Here is a 12,372-nt window from a genome sequence, read left to right as displayed (position 1 = left end):
GGGGGTTGGCGGGCTTACCAGCCAGAGCAGCCACGAGGGAGGAGTCCTTATACCCGATGCGACACCACAGCGCGCCGTCATCCTTTCCTAGGGGCATCGGTCCCGTCGCCCAACAGCGTGCATGGCTCAAGCCCCATCAACCCCCCCCTGCCTCTGCTCGACACCCCTCCCCCACCTGCACACACCCCTGCAAGTCCTGACGACACCTGTGGGTTTTGCCACATCCCCACCTCCCAGTCGACCCCACGCGTAAAACGGCCGGGCCCGCCCTCAACCGCGCCCGCCCACCAGCAGTGACCGCGCGTATTCCAGGTGCTCAGTGGTGGTGTCTGGCAGGAAGAGGGACCGCGTGGCCGACACTATGGTGGATGACAGGGCACCGTCAAAGAGGGCGCGCTGGGCGTGCTCGGCCACGACCTGCGGGGGGCGTTGCAGTACGGTGAGATGAGGTGTGTGGGTTGGGCTAGGTTGGGTTGGGTTGGGCTGTGTGTGTGTGTGTGTGTGTGTGTGTGACAGAGAGAGAGCGCACGTGCGTGCAGTGCGACTGTGTGCATGCCTCTTCAAGGAAGTGTGTGTGCATGTGTGGGCATGGACCCGCGTCAGCACTTGACAGGGCCGGCGCAGGACTCCATCAAGACTTGGAAGACGAGCACAGGCGCGTACAAGACGCCCGGGCTCTCCCTAGACTGAAGATCCGGCCTCCCCAATTAAAAACTTGCATGATAGGGCTGCGGCCGCACCTGTGCGTGCTCCTGGGCCGTGAGCGTCGGGCCCACGTCCTTCAAATCCGCAAAGATGGCGCGGTACACGTCCTGCGGGGGAGCGGGAGCGCACGGATTGGGGGTGGATTGGTGAGTGCCAACGCGGACAACACCGGGGCGCACGATGGGGGGGGGGGGCGAGTGCAGAATTTAATCGTGGCTCGGGGGACGGGGCAAGGCAACCAAAAGGTGGGAGAGTGGTGTTATGTGCCGCACAGGCAGGGGTGCGGCGTGGGGGCGCGGCGCACCCTGAGTGAGGGGAAGGATGTCGGGCCCACGACGCCGCCGCGGCCGGCCACCGCAGGGCCATAGATAGCAGGCCCCGCGGCCACGTCCACCACCACAAAGTTGCGGGACGACGTCCTGGGTTGATTCGTCGAGGGGGGGGGGAGGGGGGCGAAAACAAGGGGAGGGTAGCGATGAGGCAGTGGTGACGGTTGCGACAGCCCCAGGGGTGAGCGACGGTGCAGTGGTCGATGCGGGTAAGTCGGCGGCGCCGGCGGCCTAGGACCCGCGTGGGAGAGCATGTCCGGGCTCCACCGCCGCAACCCCCTTTGCCAAGGCTCCCCAGGGCCCCACCACACAGCCGCCCCGTCTCCGGGCTCCACGGCCGCACCCAGGACTCCCCGGGCGCGCACCACGCGGCCGAGGCGCCCGCCCCGTTGTAGCTGTAGCGGTACGTGAGGCCGGCCTCCTCCTTCTCCAGCTCCTCCGGCTTGTACGTGTGGCTGGAAGGGGGAAGAGAGGGAGGAGAAGAAGGCCGGGGAGCTTGGGAGGGAGCATGCGCGCCAGGGTGCCCTTCAGCACCGCATCGCGCCGGCTTGTGGTCAACGGGTCTGGCCAGGCGTGCAGGCCCCACGGGCCGCGCCGGCCCTGGGGCGGAGCGATCTGCGACGGGCCGGCGCCCCCCTCGGCCCAATGACGCCGCATGACGTCAGCGTCGTTCCTCGGCGCTGGGCCGCCGCCTCGCCTGTGCCACTGGTAGAAGAAGTCCGGGACGTGGTGGTTCTGGTCCTCAGGGTGGCCCTTGGGGTTGATGCGCACCTGGGGTCAGAGGGGGGTGGCGCGATGCAATGCGATGGGATGTGATGTCGTATAGCGGTGTGTGGTGTGTGGTGTTAACGCACATGGTGTGGTGGGGTGTGAGTGTCCGCGGAGCTTGGTGAGATGAGGAATTGGGGACGTCGGGCAAGGGGGCGCACAGGCGAGCCCAGGATGTGGGTGCTCTACTTGCGGCACAAATGCAGGAAGCACAGTGCGCGGTCGAGCCACGGACACGGGCGCCCCCTGCGCAATGGCATCATTGGCATCTGCCGTCTTGCTGTGCATGGCTGGTGAGCGGCACACGGCCTCAGGCGTGGGGGCGCGTCTCGCGGGGCGGCGTCGGCCGCCCACCTTGCTGGGGTTGATGATGAAGATGGGGTTGTGCTGGTGCCAGTTGTGGCCTGCCTTGGCCGCCTCGTCAGACTCCGAGGCTGCGAGCGGGGCAGGGATCGAGGGAGCCCCAGGAAATGGGCTGGCGCCGAGGGCACCGTCCCCTCAGCCGCAAAGGCGGCAGGCTGGGCTGCACCGTGCGCACGTCAGCGATCAACGCCACTTTCCTGCCATTCCCTTGCACTTTGAGGGGCTCGCCTGCAGACGCCTTCCACCCGCCGTCGCCCCTCAAGCCCTGCCATTCCGGCATGTGCAGGAGGTTTCACACCGCCCCTTTGCCCCCCAAAAAGCCAGTAGAGGGGCCCCATTGCGCCGCCGCCCCCTCACATGACACGCCATACGCAAACTCAAGGAACGCCTCGAACAGCGGCTCCAGGCCAGCAGCATCCACGGTGTACTCTGTCGGTTCCAAGTGCCCTGCGGAGGCGCGAGCGCCGCACGGCGGCAAGAACGCCGACAGCCGCAAGCTCTCAGCACAGGTGCGACCGCGAGCGTGAGCCCCCACGGGGCCTCCGGCGCGCGTGGCGCCTGCGGTTGACCGCGAGCGGGCGCGCCGGGGCGGGCCGCGCACCTGGTTCCGGCGTCCCTGGCGTGCCCCTGCCCCGCGGCCGCGCCCACGGCATGGCCTCAAAGGGGTCTTTGAGGTTTGGCTTGAGGTACGCCTCGATATTGCGCAGCAATTGGCCGGCCTAGGCGGGTGGGACGGGGCGGGATCCAGGAGGAGGTAGCGGGTGACGCGGTGAAGGCAGACCGCGAGCCCTGCTCGGCGTTCTCTCCCCACGCAAAACCAAACAATTGTGCCTCTTCTTTGCATGCATTCACTGCAGGCTAACCCAAACCAGTGATTGGGTTGCACTGCACCTCGACTGCATGCGCGCGCTGGACAGCTGCGTTGCAAACACAAGCCACTGCGATGTCCAGCCACGCTTGCTGCACCGGCAGCCGCCGCTCCCGCCATCTCGCGAGCCGTTGCTCGGCTGCGAGTGGGCGGCGCTGTTGCCCTTGTCGTCAGACCAACCCCGCACAGGGCCTCCCCGCACCTCGCCTCCCAGCTCTGCATGTCCCAGCACTTGGTAGTGCACCTTGAAGCACAGCCCCAGGTCGCCCCGCGTGTCAAGAGAGCGCGGGCAGTGGGTAACCTCCTCGCCCGCGTTGAGCAGGTTCTGCAGCATCATGCTGTCCACCTTGTGCGCATAGCCGCCGTCGGCTTCGAAGCCGATCAGGAAGACGTCCACCTCGACAGGCACAACCAGCGACTGCGTCGCAGACGGGCCGCGAGCGGCGGCAGAGGGCGCAGCAGCACAACCCGTCGGGGCAGGTGGCAGCGGCGCACACACGCCTTGCAGTCATGATGGCAATGCTGCATCATAGCCGATGCTTTCAATTGGCAGTCGCGTTGCCACTCCTAACTGTTGACACGCCCGTCGGTTGGACGATGGATGTGTCCCAACACCAGAATTCAGATCGCGGCCCCGTCCACAATCAGCCACTCCCATTGGTTCATATACTGCCTGTCTTCCACACCTGATCAGCCTGCTCCAAGAAAGCCTTCGCCGAGGACGCGGCCCTCTTTCTCGCCTCCGCATCCCAGTTACGGGCCTTCTGCCGCGTGAGTTTACGCTCCGGCTCCCCACATGTCGATGCTAACGCCGTAGAGAGCAGCAGACATGCCAGCCATGCGGGGACCCCAGATCGGGCCATGGCGCCTTGCACTCAAGCGACCCCCTTTCCTAATAGCTAGCTCGTCATTGTAAGTCAATTCTAGGAGGAACCGATGTGATGGGCGACAGCGCCAAGCGCATGAAGTTGCGCATGCGGCCGTGCTGGTCAGAGAGAGTGTCCCAGTGACGACATGCGACGCCTGTAACTCGGGCTCCGTATCGGGGGATAGTGCGTGTAGGTACTGGGTCGTAGGATTGTGAGGATCTGAATAGTTGAATGAGCAAGTGTGGCCTGGATCAGTGCTTGCTTGGGCACAGCGATGGTGGGTTGCGAGGGAGCGCCACAGCGGGGCTTGCCTTTGGAATGTCGTGTCACCCTGCTGCGCCTTGAAAGAGGAAAGCGCACCTGAGTCGTCCGCGGTTTGAGCAGTCATACCCAAGTGCTTGTGTCCAACATGCGGCAACCCGCAAGCATTGGTCAACAAGCAGGCATACCATGTCAACGGGCCTGGCCGAACCTGCTAGGAGCTCCCCGAAACTGCCATTTGACTGAAATTGCAGAGCATCCACCTTACAGGTAACCAACAGACTTCAAGATTGGTGTAAACAAATCGGCCTGAGGTTGATGGTCTGCTGGTAGGTATAATACACTCGCTCACTCATCAGGAGGGCTGCAGCGAGCAGGGAGGTACCGTATGCACATGACATCTGCAGCATGACGCATCGTTTGATACAGGTGGGGCGGCGCAGTGCTCCATTGTGACGGGAAATGGCTTTTTTTCGGTCTCTCATTTGCAAGAGGCTCATCAAATTGAGTTCTATATCAAGATCGCTCGTTGCACGCAAGATCGCCCTCACGGCAGCAGTCAATACATATGTGCCGGCCATTATCATTTTAATACGTGTAAACGCAAAAAAATTCTGCAACCGGCCTGTCAGCAAGCTTTGCAGACCCGGCACCCAGGCTCTGCCGCCGCTCGCTGCTCGTGCTGAGCTGCACTCCAATGTGGTTTGCCCTCCAGCACAGCCGCGACAAGCAGTAGAGAGTGGGATCAACGGCGCAGTGGTAATACGACTGAAGCACTTGTGCGATTTCGAAGGGCCCTGCTCGCATGCCCCGCAGCAGAGCGCCTGCGGCCATCAATGCCAGCCGGCTCACCAATGGCGACATGCTGGAGTGGGTGGAGTGGCCTGACGATCCCCGTCATGAGCTAGTGTTTGAAAATGAGCACACCAGAATTTACAAGGCGCAGGTGCGACATCCATTCCTGCGCACTGGGCAGCCGTTTTTAACGGCTTGTGAGTAATCCGGCATTGCGGTCCACGACGTGGGCTCATTGCGCACACAGCTGCAACCCGTCCGCAATCTCCCCCCGCCCACCCAGTTTGATGCCGGCCAGCCCTGCGAGACGCTGTTCCATGCGCACCGCGAGGTGAGGTGCCGAATAAGAAGAGCGGTCGGGCGCGTCGGCTGCGCCGCGCTAACCAAAGTCCCTGCTCTCGCGCGGCGCCCCTGCCTGCTGTCAGGATGCCAGCCCAGCCGATTGCCAAACCGACAGCCACCTGCAATCGGCGCCTCCACCGCATAACCCCAATCTGACAGGACACCGTGTATGCCTGCATATCTTCAGAGGGCCCAGGCGGTGTGGTCCTCAACACAGAGGTGACTGCCTCCTGCCTTACTTGGTCGGACCTTCCCGCGCGGCCAGTTGTCAACAGCGCACAGTGCCATATTCGTCCATCAACTCCTTGCTTGCACAAATACTCGCCAGAGAAGTGCGAACTCACGCCGCCTTGCTTTCCACTCAAAGCCTCCCACACGGCCCTGCATGTGCAGCACATGGCAGCACGTGCGTTTGTCTACTGCCCCTAATTCGGCCTAATTCGGCCCGCCCCGGCGCTCATGCTGGGCCCCCCATAGGCTGTTCTGAGCGACGACGAGCTGCAGGCGCCCCTCAGCCTGCTGCCGCCGGCGCCGGTCTCTTTCACGCCCGGCCTCTGCTTCTGCCATCTCAACAAGCGGCGCCACAAGATCCACAGAATTCAGACGGCCCCGGAAAACAAGGGCTCGCTCTTGTTCGTGGGCGCGGAGGTGCTGGCGCCGCCACGCGTCGCGTCAGAGGCGCCCCTGGCTCACCCCTGCTACAAGTTGGAGGCGGCGCAGCACCCGAAGGCGCGCGCGTACCGCGTGACCGTGCCCCCTGGCGGCAGCACGGGGCCGGTGGACTGGGGCTTCTGCGGGGTGGTGGTGGCGCTGTCGGGGCGGCCCGCGGCGGCGGCGGCGGTGCTCAGGGGAGGGCCGGTGCTCGCGCCTGGGGATGCGTTCTGGTTCGAGGGGCCTGTGGTGGCGGCCGAGTTTACCGACGGGCCTGGGGGCGGGAAGGGTCGCCAGGAAGGGGCAGGAGCAGCGGAGCTTCTTGTGTTTGAGTGGCTTTGATGCTTGCTGGGCGGCTGGTGGGTAAACCCATGTGTCAGGTCGAATGTCCTGGATGGACCTTGCCGGCTGGACGGTGCGGCTACATATTCGTGCGTTGCCACTGAATTTGAATTGAAACGAGACTGTTAGAGCTTGGCAGCAGAAACGGAGGGACCCAACCTTGTGCGTGTGATTGCTCTTTCAAAGAGCGTTGCCGCGCTTGTGGGGTTGCACAGTCCAAAGTCATTGCTCCCTTGTGGTTCGGCGTCCTCACCCCACCAATGTCATTGCAGTGCGTATCACTGGCTCAGTTGCCGGGTAAGATTCCATGCGGGGTCAAGGTGCAGCAGCATGGTTCGGCGTTGGAAATCACTTGCGGTGGGCTTGAGCGCTTCTCAAGCAGCAGCTGCATGGATGGGAGGCAACATGGCGTCACCAGGTGACACATCCAGCAACTGAGACGGTGCCAGACACTGAGCTTGGACGATTTATGGCACAGGCACTAGATTGAGGCGGCAACACCTGTCAGACCCCTTGCGTACGCACGCGACGGCTAGATATAGGAGTTTTCCAAGGTGCCGGGCCCACGCGGGCTGTCGACATCTACATGGCGCTTTCAACTAGCTAAAATGCACCGATATCACATCGTGCAGTTGCTCGTGCTTTGCACCACCGTCCCACAACTCGCCGCTGGGTGAGTTGCGCACCTTGCGCGGCAGGACTCGCCAGGGGAGTTACCATGGGCACAGCGCACGCAAAAATGATTTTATGATGTCAAACTGCCGAGTAATAGCCTGTCGGCCCCCGCATGTGCCGTACCGCTCACCTGCTGCACCTGCAGCTTACTAGCGCCGGCCCTCACATTGCTGCCTCCGCCTGCGCACCAACCGCAGCCAGGGGGTCTGGCAGCACGAAATCAAGGCCTTTCATGATGCCTCAGGCCCCTATGACGTGCCGCAGCCCCGCACGCTCACCGGCAGCTGGCGTTTCAGGGGACTGCTGGGCGCTGCAGGGGAGCTGCGGGGAAGCGTCGCCAGCCAGCCACCTACGGCGAACAAATTACGAACAGGGGTCCTGCAGCAGCCTGTGCACCACACAAGTGTGGGGGCCTTGCCGTTGCCCACCACTGTGGTGATGACCGCAACGTCGAAGACAGCACCTCTGACGCCCAGCACAGAGCATTCCGCAAAAGCGGCCGCTGCTCCGCAGGGGACAGAAGCCCCGCCGCAGCAGGGCGCCACACCGCGCTCAGGCGCCCGCCTGCTCTTGCCCCTGGTCGCCTCGGCGGCCCGCAAGCAGCAAGGGGCTGGCGCCCTCAAGTCGCTCACGACCGCGTCAGGCGGGGCCGCGGCAAGGGCAGCCGACGCCGATGCCTCGTCCGCCGCGGCCTTTGGCTCCCTCATGTCCCCGAGCGCCGTCGCGTCCGCGCCCGGCACCGTCGCCGCCGCCAGCCACGCCGGCGGCCGCGTGCGGCTGGACGGCAGCGCATCGCGGCCTGTGTGGGGTGGGCAGCTGGTGGAGTATTCGTGGGAGATCAGGAGCCTGCGGGACGACGGCGACCACCGCCGCGCGTACGGAGAGGTCGTCACGGTGACGCTGCCAGAGGGGCCCTGGTCGATCAGGCTGAGGGTCAAGGACGACAGCGGCGACGGCGACGAGGACGCAGTCAAGGTGCTGGTCACGCCCTACGAGGCGCCCGCGGCGGCGCCCAGCGCTGCGGTGCCGGCCCAACAGCAGCAGCAGCAGCAGCAGCAGCAGCAGCAGCAGCAGCACCAGCAGCAGCAACCGGCGCCGCTGCCAGTCGTACCACTTGTGCAGCAGCCCGTCACACAGCAGCCAGCAGCAGCGATGCCCACCTCTCAGGGGCCGCCAGCACCAGCTGTGAACCTCACCACCCCAGACCCAGGGCCAGTGGGCTCGACAGTGCCGGCGCCAGTGCCGCTCCCTGCATCACCCCCACCGCCGCCACCGTTGCCGCCGCCGCCCCCGCCTGCCTCGTCGCCACCTCCGCCGCCTGCGGAGCAAGCTCTGCTGCTGGCCTCTCCGCCACCACCGCCGCCGTCGCCGCCGCCGCCCTCCCCGCCGCCGCCGTCACCGCCGCCACCGCCGCCACCCTCGCCGCCCCCACCGGCGGTGACTTCGTCTAAGTTTCCCCCAATGCCGTAAGCCCCATGACTGCAGCCGCGCACCAGCACTGTTTTCCCATGGCAGGCTTTGGGCGGCCGCAGGGCTCAGGGTTCAAGTTGCAGCAGCTGCGCCTGCAACACACACTCTCTGCCGTGCATGCGACTCGCATTCATCTGCTTTCCCGACAACAACCAGCGTGCACGTAAATGCCCGTGACTCATCCAACACGGCCCTGCCGCAGGTACACATACGACTACACCTCATGGTGCGAGGATGCGGCAAACACTCCCAAGGCCGAGTGCCTCAAGTACAAGTGAGTGCCCCTGGAGTGCGGCCACGGGGCGGCCTTTGACCAGCTGTGGCGTGGCATCCAGCGTGAAGCAGGTCCTCATGCACACTCGACGCCACCTTGTCCTCACGCTCACCCGCTGGTCCGCCAACACCTGCTGGGTAAGCACCCAACCCCTGCTCACCTCCACCCTCCCTCCCACTCCATCTGGCAACCCAATAGGTGTGATCTCCAAGAGAACTACGACCTGCCAATGTGCCAGGAGTTTTTTGACTACTGCGATCTCAATGACGGCAAGAACTGGGACCGCCCCAACTGCACGCCGCCCTGCGAGGCACTGGCAGACCCAGACAGCGACCCGCGCTGCCGCGACCCTGGAGACCCAGCACCGGGCAGCGGGCGGCGACGACACTGAGTGTCATAGAAGGATGCACACGTGCACTTGTGCGTTCCTCGCACCCCACTTTCATTGTTTGGCGCGTGTGCCCAGCGGCGCACGCACAAGTAAGCTTTGCAGTTGACCAAGCATTACTTAGTACAGGCCAGTAGGGGTGATGATGCGCCCTGATCACATGGTGCTTGCCCTTGTTGCACCCACCCAGCGCCATGCTGGAACACATGATTCTCGCTCCAGCATTGCAACCACCGACCACCGTTGCTCTGGGCCCCTTCTGCACGGTCGCAGCTGCAATCCAGAGCACATAGTCGAGCATAGCCCTGTATATCATTTAAGGCGGTTTCCCTGTAAGCAGCATCATAGACCTGCGCCCTTGCACTTGTCCACCACATGCTGGTCCCTCCCAGGACACGGTCACGTTGCAGGTGCACAAGTCCACCGGCCGCTAGGCTGGCTTGACGCGCCCTCTGGCGTTAAACATCGGCGCCAGGCCCATTCATTCCAGGACGTCACCGACCTCGTACTGTACCAATGCGACAGGGCTCTGCCTCATAGGAGTACCGTATGTGATGTGTCAGTCTGATCTGGCGAAACTGGCTCGCAGCGATGTGCACGTGATGGGCGCCGTCCAGCAGCTGCGAGCGCAGCCACAGCGGCGCTGCGGGTGCGCCCACAGTGGCCCTACCCTCAGTATGGGTGCAACAAACATAGAGCAGCAACATAATTGGGGCAGCTGCTTAAATGAACGAATTCTATATGCATTATCTCCACGCAACGCCAGCTGTATCGCTGTTTCGATGCGACCTCAGGGGGGACGGGGTGCGTGCAAGCTTTCACAGCCCCAAGCACACTCGTGCTGTGTGTAGTGCACCATCGGTTGCATTCCTTGCGCTTGATGGTGAGCATCTAGGTCATCCGTCTGCACGCAGTGTCACTGCTGTTTTATGTGGTGCAATCACCTGTATTGAAGAGCATGGCATGCAGTAGGCGGGTTGAATGAGTCACTTGTGCAACGGTGACGCCACCAGGTGATACTCCAGGCTAAGGCAAGCCGTGACATGGCGATGGATTGCGCACATTGAAGTCGTAGGCCTGATTTGGGTAATGGACTTCTTTGCCGCCCACATACAAACATAGCATCCTTCGCGCCAAATGATCTGACAGATAGGCAGCAGTTGCAGTGGTTACACCAGTATCTGTAAAACGACTGCAACATCGTCGATAGGCAGTGGCGCGTGTCGCGCGTGATCTGCAGAACATGAGCACGCCAGGTTGTTTACTGCGGGGCTAGCGCTGGGAGTGTATAGCCAGGCTTTAATATGTAATTCATAGGCTTTGCGCGTTGCAAGACCGACACCAGAAGCTGACAATGCTGCACGCTTGAACGCAACAGGCAGCAAACGTGTCAAGTTGGAAGCAGCGGGCGGCGCTGCGGAGCCCATGGCAGGTGTGCTGTGAACAGAGTCTGCGTCTTGAAAGTGCATCTCACATTTATGCCAATGGAATTCTTTATGCCCCGCTCAGACGCTGCCGTGAACGCGACGGTAGCGTAGCGATGCTTCTATTTCGGCCTCTCTCACTTGCAGTGGACGACACTGCGCCAGGCCCCAGCGGCGACCAGCAGCAGCAGCAGCAGCAGCAGTCACTGGCGGCGCCAAAAGCTCCGCCGGCGCAGACATGCTCACGGGAGCAGATGCAGCAATACTACAGTGAGTGCTGTTGGTGGACCCTGTGCAGTGCGCCGCGCCAGCCCTTGTGGCTGCGGCAACCCTGCGTGCCGGCTACGGCGGCAACAGCATTGCAGCATCAGCAGCGAATTGCGGGCTTGCGACATTCTGCGGGGACACGGTGTTCTCATGTGCTGGTCGGGAGCGAGAAGAGTGCCCTGCTCGCGACGTTGCGGTCGCGACGATCAGGCTGCGACCGCAACGCATGCCACCCTGCTATGTGTCCGTGCTTGCGTCGCAGGCCGCCTCTTCCCGGCGAACCAAATGCACAAATGGCTGGCTTACGGCAACGGTGAGCACGGCGGCCGGCGGGCGCCCCTCACGGCTGCCCTCGGGACTCGCGGAGCGCGTTGGCAGCAGTACGCGCGTGCAGCGGCGCCGCTCGCCGCCGACCGCCCTGCGCCGCTCGCAAAACCAGCGGCCACCCCTCACAGCAGCACGCCACGTCGCATGATTTGACCAGCACCCAGGCCAGGCTAACCAAGCCGACAGTCAAAGCATGCCCTTGTGCGACCCCTTCTCCCGCAATAGACCCCCACCCTGGTCGCCCCTCCCCCAGACTCTGGCGTCCCAGGCGCCGACCCGTCGTTCACCGCGCGCCGCGAGCTGTGCTTCACCCTGGAGGGCGACATCTTCGCGCGCTACCAGTCGTACGAGGTGATCCCGCGATCTGGTGATCACGGCCTCGCTGCAGCGGCGCCTGATTGCTGCAAAATAGCTGGGCGCGGTACGACCTCGATTTGGGGACGCTGTTACCTGAGGACGCTTTTACTTGGGAAAGACGCGCTGCTGCGGGGCATCAGGGCGCCCGACTAGCGGCCTGCCCCCCCAACTAAGAGGGGTGGCGCGTCCTGGGACAAGGCGCTGCCCCGGCGGCGCGCCTTGCGCACGGGCTGACTGACGGCGCTTCGGCAGGCCCCTGGCAGCCCTCGGCGCCCCCTGAACCCCGCGCCACTCATCCCCAACCCGCAGACCGCTGCCGGGCTGGCGTCCGCACTTGCGACAAAGGCGAGCTGCCCCGGCCCCGCGGCTTGCACCCCTGACCCCTGCGTGCCTGTTGACAGCCCGGAACACTCTGGACCAGCGGCTGCCATGCCGGGCCTTAGCCTGTCATGGTTGGCTTTTAGTGCCCTCACGTCCCCTGCCTTGATTGCATGTCGCATGACCGCCCAAACACCCTTTGTCCCGTCCTGCGCCCTGCCCCTGCGCCCCCAGGTGCCTACGACGATCGACATTGGCCCCGTCTACACAGTGGACCCGCGGCAGAGGGCCAAGTACGCAAAGGGTGAGCACTGGCACGCTCGGCGGCCACGCTGCGTGTGTGTGTGTGTGTGTGTGTTTGAGTGAGCTTGTGTGTATTCATGTTGTGCTGCATGTGTGCCGAGCAATATAGTAGGCCTCAGAGGAACAGCATGCCAATTCCACAAGGGACCACCATGAGCAGCAGGACACCCCATGCCCACGACGCCCCGGGGCCCCGGCTCCCGCGACCCCCTGCCCCCCAGCTTCCGCCCTGTGCAGCGCGAGCTGGTGTTTGATGTCGACCTGACGGATTACGAT

The 12,372-nt window shown here is 63.8% G+C and overlaps 4 protein-coding genes across 4 annotated transcripts; 3 read left to right on the top strand and 1 right to left on the bottom strand.

Annotated features, from left to right (window-relative positions):
- Nucleotides 1-270: 270 nt before the first annotated feature.
- On the bottom strand, nt 271-3,896 carry MNEG_8751 (hypothetical protein; the record flags this gene model as incomplete). The annotated part of the gene is made up of 10 exons (XM_014042780.1): nt 271-417; nt 741-812; nt 1,010-1,124; nt 1,346-1,489; nt 1,621-1,805; nt 2,157-2,236; nt 2,523-2,612; nt 2,767-2,884; nt 3,236-3,451; nt 3,720-3,896. 10 exons carry the CDS (start codon nt 3,894-3,896, stop codon nt 271-273), a joined length of 1,344 nt encoding a protein of 447 aa, XP_013898234.1.
- Nucleotides 3,897-4,968: 1,072 nt separating this feature from the next.
- Nucleotides 4,969-6,293, top strand: MNEG_8750 (hypothetical protein; the record flags this gene model as incomplete). Its single annotated transcript, XM_014042779.1, has 4 exons — nt 4,969-5,109; nt 5,242-5,289; nt 5,460-5,519; nt 5,778-6,293. 4 exons carry the CDS (start codon nt 4,969-4,971, stop codon nt 6,291-6,293), a joined length of 765 nt encoding a protein of 254 aa, XP_013898233.1.
- A 1,113-nt stretch (nt 6,294-7,406) lies between these two features.
- On the top strand, nt 7,407-9,103 carry MNEG_8749 (hypothetical protein; the record flags this gene model as incomplete). Its single annotated transcript, XM_014042778.1, has 3 exons — nt 7,407-8,434; nt 8,641-8,712; nt 8,911-9,103. 3 exons carry the CDS (start codon nt 7,407-7,409, stop codon nt 9,101-9,103), a joined length of 1,293 nt encoding a protein of 430 aa, XP_013898232.1.
- A 1,973-nt stretch (nt 9,104-11,076) lies between these two features.
- MNEG_8748 (hypothetical protein) lies at nt 11,077-12,361 on the top strand (the record flags this gene model as incomplete). The annotated part of the gene is made up of 5 exons (XM_014042777.1): nt 11,077-11,104; nt 11,372-11,469; nt 11,785-11,862; nt 12,028-12,097; nt 12,318-12,361. The coding sequence occupies 5 exons, from the start codon at nt 11,077-11,079 to the stop codon at nt 12,359-12,361; spliced, it is 318 nt and encodes a 105-aa protein (XP_013898231.1).
- Between the last annotated feature and the right edge of the window lie 11 nt (nt 12,362-12,372).

This window comes from Monoraphidium neglectum (genome assembly GCF_000611645.1).
Source record: "Monoraphidium neglectum strain SAG 48.87 unplaced genomic scaffold scaffold01699, whole genome shotgun sequence".
In the NCBI taxonomy this organism is placed as follows: Eukaryota; Viridiplantae; Chlorophyta; class Chlorophyceae; order Sphaeropleales; family Selenastraceae; genus Monoraphidium; species Monoraphidium neglectum.
The sequence above is the reverse complement of the archived record's forward strand: the minus strand, read 5'-3'. Positions and strand labels throughout refer to the sequence as shown.